We start from the raw sequence: 24,582 nt of genomic DNA on the forward strand, positions 1-24,582 counted from the left end.
GATAGCCGGCGTCATCCCGCAAAGGCTTCTGGGAAATTATTTTTTAGCGCTGCGAAAGAAAATCACAAACCAAACGGTTAATAAAATACAGTTTAATGTTACGTTCACGCGCCGCTTCTGCGTAAGCTTATTTGTTCTTATATGCGGATACATTCCTATACACGGTAAATCACACGTTTAATCCTACTGTACATAATTATGATAACAGATGTAACAGACTGCCTCATGTGTTTCGGTATTGGAGATGATATGTCCCTTCGGGGTCGCCGTAGAGCTGTAAAGTAACTGGGGGCTGAACGCCATGTCTGATCTGCCGACTCCGTTTGTTAACATGTTAGTGCACCGCACGCCCGCTTACAATAAGATGATAACCAAATATATGTATATTAAAATGTAATTGAATAAAACAAAATATAGTACATATCTCTATCACAAATCGTGCAAGTTTCATGGACAGTAATAGACAATAAAAAAATGTCATTAAAACTTTAGCAGAGCAAAAAACTTCTGTTTTGTTTTTTTCAAAGGTGAGTTCTTTTATTAATTAATTTCTTAAAAAATAAATAAATTACTAAATCAATGAATAACTAAGTGACTTCTTTTATTAAATGAAAAATAAAGTGACTTTTTACATTAAATGAAAAAAAACGAATAAAAAAGAAGTTAATTATTTTATTAAACGAATAAAAAGAAACGTTTATTAAATAATAAAATGAATAAATAAATAAGTTAATTATTTTACTAAACAAATATAAAAATGTGACTTCTTTTATTAAAATAAATAGATACATAATTAAATAACTTATTTTATCAAACGAATACAAAAGTTATTAAATAAAAAAAGTCACTTCTTTATTAAATAAATAACTTACATCATAGATATAGTGATGTCACGACTTGGTCCGTCCAATCAGAGGACCCCCGTGCCTAAAGGGCACGCGCTCAGAGAGCCACACCCCCTCGAGACATTTCTGCTCCTCCGCCAACCGTCGCCGGTATATTCACCGATCTTCGCCGTATTCCACGGTAAAGCAGCGGACATACAGCCGGTAATCTACGGGACACACAGAACAGCCTCATACAGGGATAACGTGTCGGTTTGATCCGGTTATTCTCTCACTTTAAAAGTCTATGACTAGTTATCAGCCTTCGGTGGTTAGCATCTGCTGACGGCAGCTAGCTCAACCGTTCTTAACGGTGATGATGTGACGTCACTCAGAAGTTACAGCGCTGTCTGTGCTTAACTTGGTGACGTCACTCAGAATTTACAGCTGTTCCTCTTCTGAAGCATCAGCTGTGTTTCTTCCAGCAGCAGTTCAGTGTGTCAGCTTTCATATGAGCAGCAGAGATGAGCAGCAGAAGCCGCAGGTCCTGGTGAGAGCTTTCACACGCACCTGAAATACACCTCTCACACCTGTCCTACCTGTCACACACTTGTCCTACCTGCCACACACCTGTCCTACCTGTCACACACCTGTCCTACCTGCCACACACCTGTCCTACCTGCCACACACCTGTCCTACCTGCCACACACTTCTCACATACCTGTCACACACTTCTCACACACCTGTCCTACCTGCAACATACCCCTCACACACCTGTCCTACCTGCCACACACGTGTCCTACCTGTCACACACCTGTCCTACCTGCCACACACTTCTCACACACCTGTCCTACCTGTCACACACCTGTCACACACCTGTCCTACCTGCCACACACGTGTCCTACCTGTCACACACGTGTCCTACCTGTCACACACCTGTCCTACCTGCCACACACCTGTCCTACCTGCCACACACCTGTCCTACCTGCCACACACCTGTCCTACCTGCCACACACCTGTCCTACCTGCCACACACGTCCTACCTGTCACACACCTGTCCTACCTGCCACACACTTCTCACATACCTGTCACACACTTCTCACACACCTGTCCTACCTGCAACATACCCCTCACACACCTGTCCTACCTGCCACACACGTGTCCTACCTGTCACACACCTGTCCTACCTGCCACACACTTCTCACACACCTGTCGTACCTGCAACATACCCCTCACACACCTGTCCTACCTGCCACACACTTCTCACACACCTGTCCTACCTGCCACACACGTGTCCTACCTGTCACACACCTGTCCTACCTGCCACACACTTCTCACATACCTGTCACACACTTCTCACACACCTGTCGTACCTGCAACATACCCCTCACATACCTGTCCTACCTGCCACACACTTCTCACACACCTGTCCTACCTGCCACACACTTCTCACACACCTGTCCTACCTGCCACACACTTCTCACATACCTGTCGTACCCCTCACACACCTGTCCTACCTGCCACACACTTCTCACACACCTGTCCTACCTGCCACACACTTCTCACACACCTGTCCTACCTGGCACACGCCTCACACACCTGTCCTACCTGCCACACACTTCTCACACACCTGTCCTACCTGCCACACGCCTCACACAACTGTCCTACCTGCCACACGCCTGTCAGTGTCAGTACGTGTATCTAGTCGTACATGAACTCCCCCTGATGGTCTCTGTGTGTGCTGCTCTTAGTACAAAGAGTCGCTCCAGCTTTCATAAAGGACACCTCTCCAGGGTGAATCTACAGAAGCCTGGATGGACAAAAGACGAGGTGATGGTCATCATGTTAGCATCATGGTTAGCTTACAAACGGTGTGTCCTGTGGAGAGTTGGTTCTGGTGTTTTCTTGTCGGGATATTCACTCTCACAAGAAATACATAATATGAGTCTGATGGTGGTGATTGTGATCTTCCTCCTCAGGATGAGAAGCTGCACAGACTGGTGAAGGAGTTGGGGTCAAACAGCTGGTCCTCAGTGTCTCTGCATTTTAAAGTGAGCAGTTTTATTTTTACATTACATTTCATTTAGCTGACGCTTTTATCCAAAGCGACTTAGATTCATACACCGTAGACACAGCTACGGGAAGCAATCTGTCTTGACTCTTACTTCTGTAACTCTGGCCACATAACAGGACAGTGAAGAACAAAGAAACGTTAGCTGTTAGCTGCGCAGTTCTTCTTGGTTAAATACCAGAGCTAATAGTTACATTACGATGTGTTCAAGTGCTACTCAGTAGGAATGAGTATTGGTCAAAGGTAAAGTAATAGAGATGGAGGTAGAATAATGCATTCAGTTTACACTGGACTTGAACATTCTGTCCTCTTATTCTACCCAACAATCTTCCAGGAATCGATAAAGAATTGATACGAGGAAACCACTTCTCATTCCTAATGGTGATCTAAACCTTTCAGCCTGCAGTTGTTGCTCAGCGCCTCACTCATCAGGCCACATTACAGACATTACAGACCTAAAGTCTGTGTTAACTGTTGGTCAAGTGATGCTCATTGTGCAGAAGGCATCCTAACTATCTCTGTTGTGTCCCAGGGTCAGAGGTCAGATGTGGAGTGTCAGCGGAGGTGGCAGCACATAAAAAATCCAGAGCTAGTCAAAGGTCCCTGGACCCATGAGGAGGATGAGAGGGTAACACTCACACTTTAAGTCCTCAGAACAATACTACAATACTATAGTACTACTAGACTGTACTACATTATGAAACTGCATCTTACATTGTAGGCAGCCTGTTGCACTGTTTTGACTCTATCTATCTATTTTGAATGTATCTCAGGACTTTTTGGACGTGACTCAGACTGGTTGGACATGACTCAGACTGGTTGGACATGACTCAGACTGGTTGGAAGTGACTCAGACTGGTTGGAAGTGACTCAGACTTGTTGGACGTGACTCAGACTGGTTGGAAGTGACTCAGACTTGTTGGAAGTGACTCAGACTTGTTGGACGTGACTCAGACTTGTTGGAAGTGACTCAGACTTGTTGGAAGTGACTCAGACTGGTTGGAAGTGACTCAGACTGGTTGGAAGTGACTCAGACTGGTTGGACGTGACCCAGACTGGTTGGACGTGACTCAGACTGGACATGACTCAGACTTGTTGGAAGTGACTCAGACTTGTTGGACGTGACTCAGACTGGTTGGAAGTGACGTGACTCAGACTGGTTGGACGTGACTCAGACTTGTTGGACGTGACTCAGACTGGTTGGAAGTGACGTGACTCAGACTGGTTGGACGTGACTCAGACTGGTTGGACGTGACTCAGACTTGTTGGATGTGACTCAGACTGGTTGGAAGTGACTCAGACTTGTTGGAAGTGACTCAGACTGGTTGGAAGTGACGTGACTCAGACTGGTTGGACGTGACTCAGACTGGTTGGACGTGACTCAGACTTGTTGGATGTGACTCAGACTGGTTGGAAGTGACTCAGACTTGTTGGACGTGACTCAGACTGGTTGGAAGTGACGTGACTCAGACTGGTTGGACGTGACTCAGACTGGTTGGACGTGACCCAGACTGGTTGGACGTGACTCAGACTTGTTGGACGTGACTCAGACTGGTTGGACGTGACTCAGACTGGTTGGACGTGACTCAGACTTGTTGGACGTGACCCAGACTGGTTGGAAGTGACTCAGACTGGTTGGACGTGACTCAGACTGGTTGGACGTGACCCAGACTGGTTGGAAGTGACTCAGACTGGTTGGACGTGACCCAGACTGGTTGGACGTGACTCAGACTGGTTGGACGTGACTCAGACTTGTTGGACGTGACTCAGACTGGACATGACTCAGACTGGTTGGAAGTGACTCAGACTTGTTGGACGTGACTCAGACTGGTTGGAAGTGACGTGACTCAGACTGGTTGGACGTGACTCAGACTGGTTGGAAGTGACTCAGACTTGTTGGACGTGACTCAGACTGGACATGACTCAGACTTGTTGGAAGTGACTCAGACTTGTTGGACGTGACTCAGACTGGTTGGAAGTGACGTGACTCAGACTGGTTGGACGTGACTCAGACTTGTTGGATGTGACTCAGACTGGTTGGAAGTGACTCAGACTTGTTGGATGTGACTCAGACTGGTTGGACGTGACTCAGACTGGTTGGAAGTGACTCAGACTGGTTGGACGTGACCCAGACTTGTTGGAAGTGACTCAGACTGGTTGGAAGTGACTCAGACTTGTTGGACGTGACTCAGACTGGTTGGAAGTGACGTGACTCAGACTGGTTGGACGTGACTCAGACTGGTTGGAAGTGACTCAGACTTGTTGGACGTGACTCAGACTGGACATGACTCAGACTTGTTGGAAGTGACTCAGACTTGTTGGACGTGACTCAGACTGGTTGGAAGTGACGTGACTCAGACTGGTTGGACGTGACTCAGACTTGTTGGATGTGACTCAGACTGGTTGGAAGTGACTCAGACTTGTTGGATGTGACCCAGACTGGTTGGACGTGACTCAGACTGGTTGGAAGTGACTCAGACTGGTTGGACATGACCCAGACTGGTTGGAAGTGACTCAGACTGGTTGGACGTGACCCAGACTGGTTGGAAGTGACTCAGACTTGTTGGACGTGACTCAGACTGGTTGGAAGTGACGTGACTCAGACTGGTTGGACGTGACTCAGACTGGTTGGAAGTGACTCAGACTGGTTGGAAGTGACTCAGACTTGTTGGAAGTGACTCAGACTTGTTGGACGTGACTCAGACTTGTTGGACGTGACTCAGACTGGACATGACTCAGACTTGTTGGAAGTGACTCAGACTTGTTGGACGTGACTCAGACTGGTTGGAAGTGACGTGACTCAGACTGGTTGGACGTGACTCAGACTTGTTGGATGTGACTCAGACTGGTTGGAAGTGACTCAGACTTGTTGGATGTGACCCAGACTGGTTGGACGTGACTCAGACTGGTTGGACGTGACTCAGACTGGTTGGAAGTGACTCAGACTGGTTGGACGTGACCCAGACTGGTTGGACATGACCCAGACTGGACATGACTCAGACTGGTTGGAAGTGACTCAGACTTGTTGGACGTGACTCAGACTGGTTGGAAGTGACGTGACTCAGACTGGTTGGACGTGACTCAGACTTGTTGGATGTGACTCAGACTGGTTGGAAGTGACTCAGACTTGTTGGATGTGACCCAGACTGGTTGGACGTGACTCAGACTGGTTGGACGTGACTCAGACTGGTTGGACGTGACTCAGACTGGTTGGAAGTGACTCAGACTGGTTGGATGTGACCCAGACTGGTTGGAAGTGACTCAGACTGGTTGGACGTGACCCAGACTGGTTGGAAGTGACTCAGACTGGTTGGACGTGACCCAGACTGGACATGACTCAGACTGGTTGGAAGTGACTCAGACTTGTTGGAAGTGACTCAGACTGGTTGGACGTGACCCAGACTGGTTGGAAGTGACTCAGACTGGTTGGACGTGACCCAGACTGGTTGGACGTGACCCAGACTGGACATGACTCAGACTGGTTGGAAGTGACTCAGACTTGTTTGACGTGACTCAGACTGGTTGGAAGTGACGTGACTCAGACTGGTTGGACGTGACTCAGACTGGTTGGAAGTGACTCAGACTGGTTGGACGTGACCCAGACTGGTTGGAAGTTAATCAGACTGGTTGGAAGTGACTCAGACTTGTTGGACGTGACTCAGTCTTGTTGGACGTGACTCCGACTTGTTGGACGTGACTCAGACTGGTTGGAAGTGACTCAGACTTGTTGGACGTCACTCAGACTTTCAGACTTGTTGGAAGTTACTCAGACTTGTTGGACGTGACTCAGACTGGTTGGACGTGACGTGACTCAGACTTGTTGGAAGTTACTCAGACTTGTTGGACACGGCTGGCGACTCGTAAACCTGACTCTGGACTTGTTGGATGTGACATTGGACTCCTACTACTTGATGTCACTTCCTGTACAGGTCCTTCAGCTGGTTGAGAAATATGGCGTGAAGCGCTGGTCGCTCATTGCCAAACACCTGCACACTCGTAACGGGAAGCAATGCCGTGAGCGCTGGCACAACCACCTGAACCCGACGGTGAAGAAGAGCGGCTGGATGCTGGAGGAGGACCGCATCATCTGTCAGGCCCACAGGCTGCTGGGAAACCGCTGGGCCGACATCTCCAAGCTGCTGCCCGGCAGGTTGGAGATAACATAAATAAACACACCCTGTTAAGCTTCATTTGTACTGTTGGTAACATTGTGTGAAACAAACAAACGACGTGATGCTCAGTCCTCTTCTCTGTAAAGACGGAATTTATATATATATATATATATATATAACACATAACACATAACATATGAAGAGTCAGTGGCTGAAAAGCTCAACCGCAGCTTCGACTGTAAAAATTTGACAAGCAGCTCGATCCATGACGTGAACTAATGGATCCGATTTGTGTAAAGGAGACAAAGGCAAACTGGTTTGTAGTGAAGGATTTAAAGTGATGAACGGTCTCAGCAGGGGGGCACGCTGCTCCACCTGAAACCTTTCTAACCTTTTTATCTCAGTTTGTTCAAATCGATACCGACGAAGGAAAGAACAATCCAAGTTCATCTCTTCAGATCCCATCTAGCCTGATGCTATCGTCTAATATTTAATGTGGAACCTAAAATAATATTGATCTTCTCAGGACAGACAACTCCATCAAAAACCACTGGAACTCCACCCTGAAGAGGAAGGTGGAGAAGGAGGGGTACCTGCAGGTCCTGCACATCCACAACTCCTCCATAACCTCCTCTAGCTCCTCCAGGTCCTCCTCCTCCCCCCCGAGACCAACTTCCAGGACCTTGGACCCCCTGAGCAAAGCCAATATCCCCACCAAGGTCAAGGTCCACCCACCATGCCCCCACCTGGCCCCCATCAAGCCCCCGCCATGCCCCCGCCATGCCCCCACCATGCCCCTATCATGCCTCCATCATGCCCCCATCATGCCCATTCCATGCCTCCATCATGCCCCCATCATGCCCATTCCATGCCTCCATCATGCCCCCACCATGCCCCTACCATGCCTCCATCATGCCCCCATCATGCCCATTCCATGCCTCCATCATGCCCCATCATACCCATTCCATGCCTCCATCATGCCCCCATCATGCCCATTCCATGCCTCTATCATGCCCCCATCATGCCCATTCCATGCCTCCATCATGCCCATTCTATGCCTCCATCATGCCCATTCCATGCCTCCATCATGCCCATTCCATACCTCCATCATGCCCATTCCATGCCTCTATCATGCCCCCATCTGCCCCTACCATGCCTCCACTATGCCTCCATCATGCCCCCATCACGCACCCACCCACCATGCTCCCACCATGCCTCCACCATGTCCCCACCATGCCTCCATCATGCCTCCCCCATGCCCTCACCATGCCCCCACCATGTCTCCACCATGTCCCAACCATGTCCCCACCATGCCTCCATCATGCCTCCCCCAATGCCCTCATCATGCCTCCATCATGCCTCCACCATGCCCTCACCATGCCCCCACCATGTCTCCACCATGTCCCAACCATGTCCCCACCATGCCTCCATCATGCCTCCCCCATGCCCTCATCATGCCTCCATCATGCCTCCCCCATGCCCTCACCATGCCCCCACCATGTCTCCACCATGTCCCAACCATGTCCCCACCATGCCTCCATCATGCCTCCCCCATGCCCTCATCATGCCTCCATCATGCCTCCATCATGCCTCCCCATGCCCTCACCATGCCCCCACCATGCCTCCACCATGCCCCCACCATGTCCCCACCATGCCTCCATCATGCCCCCACCATGTCTCCACCATGCCCCAACCATGTCCCCACCATGCCTCCATCATGCCTCCCCCATGCCTCCATCATGCCTCCCCCATGCCCTCACCATGCCTCCACCATGTCTCCACCATGTTTCCACCATGCCCCAACCATGTCCCCACCATGCCTCCATCATGCCTCCCCCATGCCCTCACCATGCCTCCACCATGCCTTCATCATGCCTCCCCCATGCCCCCACCATGTCTCCACCATGTCCCCACCATGCCTCCATCATGCCTCCCGCATGCCCTCACCATGCCTCCACCATGCCTTCATCATGCCTCCCCCATGCCCCCACCATGTCTCCACCATGCCCCAACCATGTCCCCACCATGCCTCCATCATGCCTCCCCCATGCCCTCACCATGCCTCCACCATGCCTTCATCATGCCTCCACCATGCCTTCATCATGCCCCCACCATGCCTCCACCATGCCTTCATCATGCCCCCACCATGCCTTCATCATGTCTCCACCATGCCCCAACCATGTCCCCACCATGCCTCCATCATGCCTCCCCCATGCCCTCACCATGCCTCCACCATGCCTTCATCATGCCTCCCCCATGCCCTCACCATGCCTCCATCATGCCCCCACCATGCCTCCACCATGCCCCAACCATGTCCCCACCATGCCTTCATCATGCCTCCCCCATGCCCTCACCATGCCTCCACCATGCCTTCACCATGCCCCATGAGAACACCCATAATGATGCTCTCTCCTCCAGCAGGGGGACAGTCTGTCCAGTGTGAAGGACGAGTCCAGCTGCTCCTCCAGCGATCAGACCAAGCACGCTCACCTGTGCTCAGTCTACGGCCCCGCCTCTTCCTCAGGTTACAGCTCCTCACTGAGCATGTGCGAGCTGACAACCTCTGCGGAGCTGATGGAGCTGGTACATCACGGCTGAGGCTCCACCCACCTTATCTAGTCGATCTCAGATGTTTCTAAAGTCATTCTATCGTTTAGAAACATTTCTTTAAACTGAATTGAACCGTGTAAATACATGTGTGTGTGTGTGGACCTCATCACAGAACACAGGGGCCTGGAGCTGTGGCCCCAACCAAGTCTCCACCTGCCTGTTCAAAGAGGAGGCCGACCCGTCAGTCATGGATCTGAGTTATGTAAGAAGACCTCAACGCTCTGCAACTAACACCAGCACTCAATCTGCAGATTCATTTATGATTCATCGATTGTAGTTAATATATCGATATATCGTTATATTACATATATGTATATATTACATAACTAATATAATATATATCTATATACAATTACATGAAGCTGATGCCTCGCCTGTGTACCTGGAGGGTGAAACAGCTGATGCAGCCCATCAGGGCCAATCAGACGGCTTCTGAACACCTGGTCTTCCATAGTGACTGCGTTGTTTTCTGCAGGTCGCAGGAATGAAGGAGCAGCTGGTGAACCGTGAGGAAGGCACCTCCTTCACCACGGGGACTCTGACCTTCTCCCCGTCTGAGGTGAAGACACTGGAGACACTGCTGCTGTCTGTCCTGCTGACATGTCCATCTGATGTCTGTGTGTGTTCAGCTCCTCAGCCTGTATGGCGTGGAGGATCTGAAGTTACAACGCCCGGCTCTCACCTCCACCCCCATCTGCTCCCTCAAGCACTCCACCAACACCAAGAAGGCCCTCAGCTGTCTGCACTGCAGCCAGTGAGAACCCACCATGTCTCTGCTTTGATTACATTACACTGTAAACAGTGAGCTGATTCGTCTTTAATGTTGTTCAGCACTTCCTCAGAGACCAGAGACCCTGTGACAGCGTCGTGGACGCCGGCCCCTGAAACACCAACCCCGCTAAAGATCAACAACAAAAGCCAGGACGAGGTGAGAGGAGGTGCTACGACAAGCTCACCTCCATGGAGAGCTATGGGTTGAGTCTCGTTTGTGGTTCAGGGCTCAGTTTGTTGGAGCAGGAGGATGAATCTGTGGGAGGAGCCTAGTGTCGATTCTGACAGTCAACAATCCAGGAGCAGCTCCGAGGTCTGACATGTGTCCATCTCTGTGTCCATGTCTCCATATGTCCATCTGTCCATGTCTCCATGTGTCCATATGTCCATGTGTCCATGTCTCCATTTGTCCATATGTCCATGTCTACATATCTCCATATGTCCATGTCTCCATATGTCCATGTCTCCATATGTCCATGTCTCCATGTGTCCATGTCTCCATATGTCTATGTCTCCATGTCTCCATATGTCCATATGTCCATGTCTCCATGTGTCCATGTCTCCATGTCTCCATATGTCCATGTCTCCATGTGTCCATGTCTCCATATGTCCATGTCTCCATGTGTCCATGTCTCCATATGTTCATGTCTCCATCTGTCCATGTGTCCATGTCTCCATGTGCCCATGTGTCCATATGTCCATGTGTCCATATGTCCATGTCTCCATTTGTCCATATGTCCATGTCTACATATCTCCATGTCTCCATGTGTCCATGTCTCCATGTGTCCATATGTCCATGTCTCCATATGTCCATGTGTCCATGTCTCCATATGTCCATGTCTCCATGTGTCCATGTCTCCATATGTCCATGTGTCCATATGTCCATGTCTCCATCTGTCCATGTGTCCATGTCTCCATGTGTCCATGTCTCCATGTGTCCATGTGTCCATATGTCCATGTCTCCATATGTCCATATCTCCATGTGTCCATATGTCCATGTCTCCATATGTCCATGTGTCCATGTCTCCATATGTCCATGTCTCCATGTGTCCATGTCTCCATATGTCCATGTGTCCATATGTCCATGTCTCCATATGTCCATGTGTCCATATGTCCATGTCTCCATGTGTCCATGTGTCCATATGTCCATGTCTCCATATGTCCATATCTCCATGTGTCCATATGTCCATGTGTCCATGTCTCCATGTGTCCATGTCTCCATGTGTCCATGTCTCCATATGTCCATGTGTCCATATGTCCATGTCTCCATATGTCTCCATATGTCCATGTCTCCATGTGTCCATATGTCTATGTCTCCATATGTCCATGTGTCCATATGTCTATGTCTCCATCTGTCCATGTGTATATGTCTCCATGTGTCCATGTCTCCATGTGTCCATATGTCTATGTCTCCATCTGTCCATGTGTCTGTCTCCATATGTCCATGTCTCCATCTGTCCATATGTCCATGTCTCCATGTGTCCATGTCTCCATATGTCCATGTCTCCATGTGTCCATATGTCCATGTCTCCATATGTCCATGTCTCCATATGTCCATGTGTCCATATGTCCACGTCTCCATATGTCCACGTCTCCATGTGTCCATGTCTCCATGTGTCCATATGTCTCCATATGTCCATGTCTCCATATCTCCATATGTCCATGTCTCCATATCTCCAAGTGTCCATGTCTCCATGTGTCCATGTCTCTATATGTCCATATGTCTACGTCTCCATATGTCCATGTCTCCATGTGTCCATGTCTCCATATGTCCATGTCTCCATGTGTCCATGTCTCCATGTCTCCATATGTCCATGTCTCCATATGTCCATATGTCCATGTCTCCATATGTCCATGTCTCCATGTGTCCATATGTCTATGTCTCCATATGTCCATGTCTCCATATGTCCATGTCTACGTCTCCATATGTCCATGTCTCCATGTGTCCATGTCTCCATATGTCCATGTCTCCATATGTCCATATGTCTATGTCTCCATATGTCCATGTCTCCATATGTCCATGTTTTTATATGTCCATATGTCTACGTCTCCATATGTCCATGTCTCCATATGTCCATGTCTCCATATGTCTATGTCTCCATATGTCCATATCTCCATGTGTCCATATGTCCATGTCTCCATATGTCCATGTCTCCATGTGTCCATATGTCCATGTATCCATATCTCCATGTGTCCATGTCTCCATATGTCCATGTCTCCATATGTCCATGTCTCCATGTGTCCATATCTCCATGTCTCCATATGTCCATGTCTCCATGTGTCCATGTCTCCATATGTCCATGTCTCCATGTGTCCATGTCTCCATGTGTCCATATCTCCATGTGTCCATGTCTCCATGTGTCCATGTCTCCATGTGTCCATGTCTCCATGTGTCCATGTCTCCATATGTCCATATGTCCATGTCTCCATATGTCCATGTCTCCATATGTCCATGTCTCCATATGTCCATGTCTCCATCTGTCCATGTGTCCATATGTCCATGTCTCCATGTGTCCATATGTCTCCATATGTCCATGTGTCCATGTCTCCATGTGTCCATATGTCTCCATATGTCCATGTGTCTATGTCTCCATATGTCCATGTGTCCATGTCTCTATATCTCCATGTGTCCATGTCTCCATGTGTCCATATCTCCATGTGTCCATGTCTCCATGTGTCCATGTCTCCATGTGTCCATGTCTCTATCTCCATGTCTCTATATCTCCATGTGTCCATGTCTCTATATGTCCATATGTCTACGTCTCCATATGTCCATGTGTCCATGTCTCCATATCTCCAAGTGTCCATGTCTCCATGTGTCCATGTCTCTATATCTCCATGTCTCTATATCTCCATGTGTCCATGTCTCTATATGTCCATATGTCTACGTCTCCATATGTCCATGTCTCCATGTGTCCATGTCTCCATATGTCCATGTCTCCATGTGTCCATGTCTCCATATGTCCATGTCTCCATATGTCCATGTCTCCATATGTCCATGTCTCCATGTGTCCATATGTCTATGTCTCCATATGTCCATGTGTCCATATCTCCATGTCTCCATATGTCCATGTCTCTATATGTCCATGTCTACGTCTCCATATGTCCATGTCTCCATGTGTCCATGTCTCCATATGTCCATGTCTCCATATGTCCATGTCTCCATATGTCCATGTCTCCATGTGTCCATATGTCTATGTCTCCATATGTCCATGTGTCCATATCTCCATGTCTCCATATGTCCATGTCTCTATATGTCCATGTCTACGTCTCCATATGTCCATGTCTCCATGTGTCCATGTGTCCATATCTCCATGTCTCCATATGTCCATGTCTCTATATGTCCATGTCTACGTCTCCATATGTCCATGTCTCCATGTGTCCATGTCTCCATATGTCCATGTCTCCATGTGTCCATATGTCCATGTCTCCATATGTCCATGTCTCCATATGTCCATGTCTCTATATGTCCATATGTCTACGTCTCCATATGTCCATGTCTCCATATGTCCATGTCTCCATATGTCTATGTCTCCATATGTCCATATCTCCATGTGTCCATATGTCCATGTCTCCATATGTCTATGTCTCCATATGTCCATATCTCCATGTGTCCATATGTCCATGTGTCCATATGTCCATATCTCCATGTGTCCATGTCTCCATATCTCCATGTGTCCATATCTCCATGTGTCCATGTCTCCATATGTCTATGTCTCCATATGTCCATGTCTCCATATGTCTATGTCTCCATATGTCCATGTCTCCATATGTCTATGTATCCATATGTCCATGTCTCCATATGTCCATGTCTCTATATGTCCATATGTCTACGTCTCCATATGTCCATGTCTCCATATGTCCATGTCTCCATATGTCTATGTCTCCATATGTCCATATCTCCATGTGTCCATATGTCCATGTCTCCATATGTCTATGTCTCCATATGTCCATATCTCCATGTGTCCATATGTCCATGTGTCCATATGTCCATATCTCCATGTGTCCATGTCTCCATATCTCCATGTGTCCATATCTCCATGTGTCCATGTCTCCATATGTCTATGTCTCCATATGTCCATGTCTCCATATGTCTATGTCTCCATATGTCCATGTCTCCATATGTCTATGTATCCATATGTCCATGTCTACATATGTCCATATCTCCATATGTCCATATCTCCATGTCTCCATATGTCCATGTCTCAATAGCTCCATGTGTCCATGTCTCAATATATCCATGTGTCCATGTCTCCATGTCTCCATGTGTTCTTGTCTCCATATGTTAATGTCTCCATATGTCCATATCTCCATGTCTCCATGTGTCCATGTCTCCATATCTCCAAGTGTCCATGTCTCCATGTGTCCATGTCTTCATGTGTCCATACCTCCATGTGTCTATGTCTCCATGTGTCCATATCTCCATGTGTCCATGTCTCCATATGTCCATATCTCCATGTCTCCATGTGTCCATGTCTCTATATCTCCATGTCTCTATATCTCCATGTGTCCATGTCTCTATATGTCCATATGTCTACGTCTCCATATGTCCATGTCTCCATATGTCCATGTCTCTATATGTCCATATGTCCACGTCTCCATATGTCCACGTCTCCATATGTCCACGTCTCCATATGTCCATATCTCCATATGTCCATGTCTCCATATGTCCATATCTCCATGTGTCCATGTCTCCATGTGTCCATGTCTCCATGTGTCCATGTCTCCATATGTCCATGTGTCCATGTCTCCATATGTCCATGTCTCCATATGTCCATGTCTCCATGTGTCCATGTCTCCATGTGTCCATGTCTCCATGTGTCCATGTCTCCATGTGTCCATGTCTCCATATGTCCATGTCTCCATATGTCCATATCTCCATGTCTCCATATGTCCATGTCTCAATAGCTCCATGTGTCCATGTCTCAATATATCCATGTGTCCATGTCTCAATATCTCCATGTCTCCATATGTCCATGTCTACATATGTCCATATGTCCATGTCTCCATGTGTTCTTGTCTCCATATGTTAATGTCTCCATATGTCCATATCTCCATGTCTACATGTGTCCATGTCTCCATGTCTCCACGTTTCCATATGTCCATGTCTCCATGTGTCCATGTCTCCATATGTCCATGTCTCCATGTGTCTATGTCTTCATGTGTCCATATCTCCATGTGTCTATGTCTCCATGTGTCCATGTCTCCATGTGTCCATGTCTCCATATGTCCATATCTCCATGTCTCCATGTGTCCATGTCTCCAAGTGTCCATGTCTCCATGTGTCCATGTCTTCATGTGTCCATATCTCCATGTGTCTATGTCTCCATGTGTCCATATCTCCATGTGTCCATGTCTCCATATGTCCATATCTCCATGTGTCCATGTCTCCATATGTCCATATCTCCATGTCTCCATATGTCCATGTCTCCATGTGTCCATGTCTCCATGTGTCCATGTCTCCATGTGTCCATGTCTCCATATGTCCATATCTCCATGTCTCCATATGTCCATGTCTCCATGTGTCCATGTCTCCATGTGTCCATGTCTCCATATGTCCATATCTCCATGTCTCCATATGTCCATGTCTCAATAGCTCCATGTGTCCATGTCTCAATATATCCATGTGTCCATGTCTCAATATCTCCATGTCTCCATATGTCCATGTCTACATATGTCCATATGTCCATGTCTCCATATGTCCATATCTCCATGTCTCCATGTGTTCTTGTCTCCATATGTTAATGTCTCCATATGTCCATATCTCCATGTCTACATGTGTCCATGTCTCCATGTCTCCACGTTTCCATATGTCCATGTCTCCATGTGTCCATGTCTCCATATCTCCAAGTGTCCATGTCTCCATATGTCCATGTCTTCATGTGTCCATATCTCCATGTGTCTATGTCTCCATGTGTCCATATCTCCATGTGTCCATGTCTCCATATGTCCATATCTCCATGTCTCCATGTGTCCATGTCTCTATATCTCCATGTCTCTATATCTCCATGTGTCCATGTCTCTATATGTCCATGTCTCCATATGTCCATGTCTCCATATGTCCATGTCTCTATATGTCCATATGTCCACGTCTCCATATGTCCATGTCTCCATATGTCCATGTCTCCATATGTCCATATCTCCATGTGTCCATGTCTCCATATGTCCATGTCTCCATATGTCCATGTCTCCATATGTCCATGTCTCCATGTGTCCATGTGTCCATGTCTCCATGTGTCCATATCTCCATGTGTCCATGTCTTCATGTGTCCATATCTCCATGTGTCTATGTCTCCATGTGTCCATATCTCCATGTGTCCATGTCTCCATATGTCCATATCTCCATGTGTCTATGTCTCCATGTGTCCATATCTCCATGTGTCCATGTCTCCATATGTCCATATCTCCATGTCTCCATATGTCTATGTCTCCATATCTCCATGTGTCCATGTCTCTATATGTCCAAATGTCTACGTCTCCATATGTCCACGTCTCCATATGTCCACGTCTCCATATGTCCATGTCTCCATATGTCTATGTCTCCATATCTCCATATGTCCATGTCTCCATATGTCCATGTCTCTATATGTCCATATGTCCACGTCTCCATATGTCCACGTCTCCATATGTCCATGTCTCCATATGTCCATGTCTCCATGTGTCCATGTCTCCATATGTCCATGTCTCCATGTGTCCATGTCTCCATGTCTCCATATGTCCATGTCTCCATATGTCCATGTCTCCATGTGTCCATGTCTCCATGTGTCCATGTCTCCATGTGTCCATATCTCCATGTGTCCATGTCTCCATATGTCCATGTCTCCATATGTCCATATCTCCATGTCTCCATATGTCCATGTCTCAATAGCTCCATGTGTCCATGTCTCAATATATCCATGTGTCCATGTCTCAATATCTCCATGTCTCCATATGTCCATGTCTACATATGTCCATATGTCCATGTCTCCATATGTCCATATCTCCATGTCTCCATGTGTTCTTGTCTCCATATGTTAATGTCTCCATATGTCCATATCTCCATGTCTACATGTGTCCATGTCTCCATGTCTCCACGTTTCCATATGTCCATGTCTCCATGTGTCCATGTCTCCATATCTCCAAGTGTCCATGTCTCCATGTGTCCATGTCTTCATGTGTCCATATCTCCATGTGTCTATGTCTCCATGTGTCCATGTCTCCATATGTCCATATCTCCATGTCTCCATGTGTCCATGTCTCTATATCTCCATGTCTCTATATCTCCATGTGTCCATGTCTCTATATGTCCATGTCTCCATATGTCCATGTCTCCATATGTCCATGTCTCTATATGTCCATATGTCCACGTCTCCATATGTCCATGTCTCCATATGTCCATGTCTCCATATGTCCATATCTCCATGTGTCCATGTCTCCATATGTCCATGTCTCCATATGTCCATGTCTCCATGTGTCCATGTCTCCATGTGTCCATGTCTCCATGTGTCCATATCTCCATGTGTCCATGTCTTCATGTGTCCATATCTCCATGTGTCTATGTCTCCATGTGTCCATATCTCCATGTGTCCATGTCTCCATATGTCCATATCTCCATGTGTCTATGTCTCCATGTGTCCATATGTCTATGTCTCCATATCTCCATGTGTCCATGTCTCTATATGTCCATATGTCTACGTCTCCATATGTCCATGTCTCCATATGTCCATGTCTCTATATGTCCATATGTCCACGTCTCCATGTGTCCATATCTCCATGTGTCCATGTCTCCATATGTCCATATCTCCATGTCTCCATATGTCTATGTCTCCATATCTCCATGTGTCCATGTCTCTATATGTCCATATGTCTACGTCTCCATATGTCCATGTCTCCATATGTCCATGTCTCTATATGTCCATATGTCCACGTCTCCATATGTCCACGTCTCCATATGTCCACGTCTCCATATGTCCATGTCTCCATATGTCCATGTCTCCATATGTCCATGTCTCCATGTGTCCATGTCTCCATATGTCCATGTCTCCATGTGTCCATGTCTCCATGTCTCCATATGTCCATGTCTCCTTATGTCCATGTCTCCATGTGTCCATGTCTCCATGTGTCCATATCTCCATGTGTCCATGTCTCCATATGTCCATGTCTCCATATGTCCATATCTCCATGTCTCCATATGTCCATGTCTCAATAGCTCCATGTGTCCATGTCTCAATATATCCATGTGTCCATGTCTCAATATCTCCATGTCTCCATATGTCCATATGTCCATGTCTCCATATGTCCATATCTCCATGTCTCCATGTGTTCTTGTCTCCATATGTTAATGTCTCCATATGTCCATATCTCCATGTCTACATGTGTCCATGTCTCCATGTCTCCACGTTTCCATATGTCCATGTCTCCATGTGTCCATGTCTCCATATCTCCAAGTGTCCATGTCTCCATGTGTCCATGTCTTCATGTGTCCATATCTCCATGTGTCTATGTCTCCATGTGTCCATATCTCCATGTGTCCATGTCTCCATGTGTCCATATCTCCATGTGTCCATGTCTCCATGTGTCCATGTCTCTATATGTCCATATGTCTACGTCTCCATATGTCCATGTCTCCATATGTCCATGTCTCCATATGTCCATGTCTCCATATGTCCATGTCTCTATATGTCCATGTCTCTATATGTCCATGTCTCCATATGTCCATGTCTCCATGTCTCCATGTGTCCATGTGTCCATATCTCCATGTGTCCATGTCTTCATGTGTCCATATCTCCATGTGTCTATGTCTCCATGTGTCCATATCTCCATGTGTCCATGTCTCCATATGTCCATATCTCCATGTGTCTATGTCTCCATGTGTCCATATCTCCATGTGTCCATGTCTCCATATGTCCATATCTCCATGTCTCCATATGTCTATGTCTCCATATCTCAATGTGTCCATGTCTCCATATGTCTATGTCTCCATATGTCCATGTCTCCATGTGTCCATGTCTCCATATGTCTGTCTCCATATCTCCATGTGTCCATGTCTCCATATGTCCATGTCTCCATGTGTCCATGTCTCCATATGTCCATGTCTCCATATGTCTATGTCTCCATATGTCCATATCTCCATGTGTCCATATGTCCATATCTCCCTTTCTCCATGTGTCCATATCTCCATGTCTCCATATCTCCATACGTCCATGTGTCCATGTCTCAATATCTCCATATGTCCACGTCTCCATATGTCCATGTCTCCATATGTCCATGTCTACATATCTCCATATCTCCATATGTCCATATCTCCATGTCTCCATATGTCCATGTCTCAATAGCTCCATGTGTCCATGTCTCAATATATCCATGTGTCCATATGTCCATGTCTACATATGTCCATATGTCCATGTCTCCATATGTCCATGTCTCCATGTGTCCATGTCTCCATATGTCTGTCTCCATATCTCCATATGTCTGTCTCCATATGTCCATATCTCCATGTGTCCATATGTCCATATCTCCATTTCTCCATATGTCCATATCTCCATGTGTCCATACGTCCATGTGTCCATGTCTCAATATCTCCATATGTCCATGTCTACATATGTCCATATCTCCATATGTCCATATCTCCATGTCTCCATATGTCCATGTCTACATATGTCCATATCTCCATATCTCCATGTCTCCATATGTCCATGTCTCAATAGCTCCATGTGTCCATGTCTCAATATATCCATGTGTCCATATCTCCATGTCTACATGTGTCCATGTCTCCATGTCTCCACGTTTCCATATGTTCATGTCTCCATGTGTCCATGTCTACATGTGTCCATGTCTCCATATGTTCATGTCTCCATATGTTCATGTCTCCATATGTCCATATCTCCATGTCTACATGTGTCCATGTCTCCATGTCTCCATATGTTCATGTTTCCATATGTTCATGTCTCCATATGTCCATGTCTCCATATGTTCATGTCTCCATATGTCCATATCTCCATGTCTACATGTGTCCATGTCTCCATGTCTCCATATGTCCATGTCTCCATATGTCCATGTCTCCATATGTTCATGTCTCCATATCTCCATGTCTACATGTGTCCATGTCTCCATATGTTCATGTCTCCATATGTCCATGTCTACATGTCTCCATGTCTACATGTCTCCATATGTCCATGTCTACATATGTTCATGTTTCCATATGTTCATGTCTCCATATGTCCATGTCTCCATGTGTCCATGTCTCCATGTGTCCATGTCTCCATATGTCCATGTCTCCATATGTTCATGTCTCCATATGTCCATGTCTCCATATGTCCATGTCTCCATATGTTCATGTCTCCATGTCTACATGTGTCCATGTCTCCATATGTTCATATGTCCATGTCTCCATATGTCCATATCTCCATGTCTCCATGTGTCCATGTCTCCATGTCTCCACGTTTCCATATGTTCATGTCTCCATGTCTACATGTCTCCATACGTCCACGTTTCCATACGTCCATGTCTCCTTATGCCTCTCCAGCTCACAGAGCTCGTGACCATGACACCAGACTTCTTGTTGAATACTTGATCCAGAACCTCAGTGGTCTCCTTTGAGTCGGCCTCCAGAATGATAAGGGACTGTACTTTGCCCACCTTTCTTTTCTTGATGTCTCTGGTTATTTGTCCTTTTGAGGTCGTCCCACGGTTGTCCTGCAGGTGGATTCCATGCTGGTGGTTCTTTAAAGTGTTCTTCTTCTTGTTGGTTCTGCTGACCAGCTGCTCCTTCTACCTCACGGAGTCCCTCATAACATCTCACCTGTTGATCTACCTTTAAAAACCGAATACCTGAGTTGGACATCTGTGAGGGGTCTGGACTTATTCACACACTTATTTCGACTTCTGTCCTCCAGGTCCAGGAAGAGAGTCTGCTGAGCTCCATCCTACAGGTCCAGGGATCATCCAGATCAGTTTCTCAGGATCAGGAAGAGTCAGGGGTCCAGGGAGAGTCCAGCTTTGGACTACAGGTCCAGGGAGAGTCCAGCTCTGGTTTACAGGACCAGGGAGAGTCCAGCTTTGGTTTACAGGACCAGGGAGAGTCCAGCTTTGGTTTACAGGACCAGGGAGAGTCCAGCTTTGGTTTACAGGACCAGGGAGAGTACAGCTTTGGTTTACAGGACCAGGGAGAGTCCAGCTTTGGACTACAGGTCCAGGAAGAGTCCAGCTTTGGACTACAGGTCCAGGAAGAGTCCAGCTCTGGTTTACAGGACCAGGGAGAGTCCAGCTTTGGACTACTGGTCCAGGGAGAGTCCAGTTCTGGTTCACATGACCAGGGAGAGTCCAGCTTTGGAATACAGGTCCACAGAGAGTCCAGCTCTGTCTCGGGCTGTGAGGAGTTTGGCTGCTTCCCGTTGGATAGACAGATGGAGGTGTGGTGGTGTCAGCAGCCAGTCAGTTACCTGCACTCACCAGAATGTCCTGCTAACAGACCGAATCCCTTTGAGGTGAGGACTGACCCTCAAACACTGGAGACATTATATTTTCAATTAAAATATTGCCTGTCATGGGTGGGACTTGACCTGTTTGGACTGGAGCTCCAGTTAAACTCTTCAATGCTATCACCTTCACCATTATCATAGTTTCTTTTGACGCAGAAATACTCACCAAATGTGGATTCATCCGCCAATGAAAATAGTCCAACAAAGTCTCCATTTCCTGCTGCTGGTTTGATCAAAACTAGCCAAGAACTGCTGAAACTACATATTTGTGTTTTTAAATGGGAACCAGTGAGACACAGACAGGAAGTGAGCCACAGACAGGAAGTGAGCCACAGTGAGCCACAGACAGGAAGTGAGCCACAGTGAGCCACAGACAGGAAGTGAGCCACAGTGAGACACAGACAGGAAGTGAGCCACAGACAGGAAGTGAGCCACAGTGAGACACAGGCAGGAAGTGAGCCACAGACAGGAAGTGAGCCACAGTGAGCCACAGACAGGAAGTGAGCCACAGTGAGACACAGACAGGAAGTGAGCCACAGTGAGACACAGACAGGAAGTGAGCCACAGTGAGACACAGGCAGGAAGTGAGCCACAGACAGGAAGTGAGCCACAGTGAGACACAGGCAGGAAGTGAGCCACAGACAGGAAGTGAGCCACAGTGAGACACAGACAGGAAGTGAGCCACAGTGAGACACAGGCAGGAAGTGAGCCACAGTGAGACACAGGCAGGAAGTGAGCCACAGTGAGACACAGGCAGGAAGTGAGCCGCAGTGAGACACAGACAGGAAGTGAGCCACAGTGAGACACAGGCAGGAAGTGAGCCACAGTGAGCCACAGACAGGAAGTGAGCCACAGACAGGAAGTGAGCCACAGTGAGCCACAGACAGGAAGTGAGACACAGACAGGAAGTGAGCCACAGACAGGAAGTGAGCCACAGTGAGCCACAGACAGGAAGTGAGTCCTTGAATGACTGATGAGTGTTTCATGATTGACAGCTGAGCGGTGACTTGCAGCTGGTGATGTTTGGGAAAACAGAGGACCAGATGAGTGTGACGGAGCAGGCCCGCCTCTACGCCGAGCCTTGATCTTCATCTTCTTCATCCTCAGCCAGTGAGTACACAAATACTCTGACTGAAGCAAAGGTATAAAGGTTGTATCCTCAACATTTACTAAGGGAAAGTACTCATTCTGCAGAATATAATATATAATATTACTGTTTTATAATTATTAATGTGTACAATATGTACCTCTTGGATGTAGTACAGTATAAAGTACTATATCTACCTCAGATGTAGTACAGTATAAAGTACTACCTCTCAGATGTACTACAGTATAAAGTACTATATCTACCTCTGATGTAGTACAGTATAAAGTACTACATGTACCTCTCAGATGTAGTACAGTATAAAGTACTACATGTACCTCTGAGGTGTAGTACAGTATAAAGTACTACCTCTCAGATGTAGTACAGTATAAAGTACTACATGTACCTCTGAGATGTAGTACAGTATAAAGTACTACCTCTCTGATGTAGTACAGTATAAAGTACTACATGTACCTCTGAGATGTAGTACAGTATAAAGTACCTCTCAGATGTACTACAGTATAAAGTACTACATGTACCTCTCAGATGTACTACAGTATAAAGTACTACATGTACCTCTCAGATGTAGTACAGTATAAAGTACCTCTCAGATGTACTACAGTATAAAGTACTACATGTACCTCTCAGATGTACTACAGTATAAAGTACTACATGTACCTCTCAGATGTAGTACAGTATAAAGTACCTCTCAGATGTAGTACAGTATAAAGTACTACATGTACCTCTCAGATGTAGTACAGTATAAAGTACCTCTCAGATGTAGTACAGTATAAAGTACCTCTCAGATGTACTACAGTATAAAGTACTACATGTACCTCTGAGATGTAGTACAGTATAAAGTACCTCTCAGATGTACTACAGTATAAAGTACTACATGTACCTCTCAGATGTACTACAGTATAAAGTACTACATGTACCTCTCAGATGTAGTACAGTATAAAGTACCTCTCTGATGTAGTACAGTATAAAGTACTACATGTACCTCTCTGATGTAGTACAGTATAAAGTACCTCTCTGATGTAGTACAGTATAAAGTACTACATGTACCTCTCTGATGTAGTACAGTATAAAGTACCTCTCTGATGTACTACAGTATAAAGTACTACATGTACCTCTCAGATGCTGATGTGAAGCGTAGGTCCAGGACCAATCAGAGCTGGCCGTCCCTCCCGGTGGTGTGATGTCATCGGTCAGGAGGAGCTGGGCCGACTTCCAGGAAGAAGAATGTGAAAAGGCTGAGATGTTCTGGAAAGCAGCGCTCTGAGCTCCTGATGATGGGATGTCCACATCAGACTAAGAGAACACTCTGGAATCATCCATGTTTCATGGTTCATCTTCATCATCATCATCATCATCAAGAGGACCTGTGAAGGACTCTTCCTGATTATTCTTAATATCTGGTGAATCATGAGTCTCCAGACGACTGCACACAGCCGTCAGTTCAACTGATGCCTTATTCATTTATTAAGCAGTCCACGTTCATTGGTTTTTAATGTACTTTAATGAAATCACAATTGTATACAAAAACATGACATATTTCTTGTAGTTTTACTGAAGATGTCAGAATACTTTGCTAGATTTTATATTTTTAAATGAACCGTCTTTTTAAACCTTTCCGTGTACATGTATT

At 46.6% G+C, this 24,582-nt stretch overlaps 1 protein-coding gene across 10 annotated transcripts; it reads left to right on the forward strand.

The window, feature by feature from the left end:
- The first annotated feature begins 10 nt into the window (after positions 1-10).
- On the forward strand, positions 11-24,562 carry LOC117746014 (myb-related protein B-like). Of its 10 annotated transcripts, none has more exons than XM_034554750.1 (16): positions 11-164; positions 1,313-1,374; positions 2,576-2,654; positions 2,804-2,875; positions 3,428-3,523; positions 6,825-7,045; positions 7,534-7,726; positions 9,429-9,590; positions 9,730-9,819; positions 10,093-10,176; positions 10,247-10,371; positions 10,449-10,545; positions 10,615-10,701; positions 21,263-21,853; positions 22,843-22,957; positions 24,072-24,562. In XM_034554750.1, exons 2-15 carry the CDS (start codon positions 1,349-1,351, stop codon positions 22,930-22,932), a joined length of 2,013 nt encoding a protein of 670 aa, XP_034410641.1. In that variant the 5' UTR covers positions 11-164; positions 1,313-1,348; the 3' UTR covers positions 22,933-22,957; positions 24,072-24,562. The 10 variants fall into 10 exon arrangements, with proteins under 10 accessions (XP_034410641.1, XP_034410647.1, XP_034410644.1 ...); XM_034554756.1 differs by having other exon boundaries at positions 7,534-7,606; XM_034554749.1 differs by lacking the exon at positions 11-164 and adding an exon at positions 891-1,049 and having other exon boundaries at positions 9,426-9,590.
- The last annotated feature ends 20 nt before the right edge of the window (positions 24,563-24,582 follow it).

Source organism: Cyclopterus lumpus, chromosome 17, assembly GCF_009769545.1.
Source record: "Cyclopterus lumpus isolate fCycLum1 chromosome 17, fCycLum1.pri, whole genome shotgun sequence".
Classification (NCBI taxonomy): Eukaryota; Metazoa; Chordata; class Actinopteri; order Perciformes; family Cyclopteridae; genus Cyclopterus; species Cyclopterus lumpus.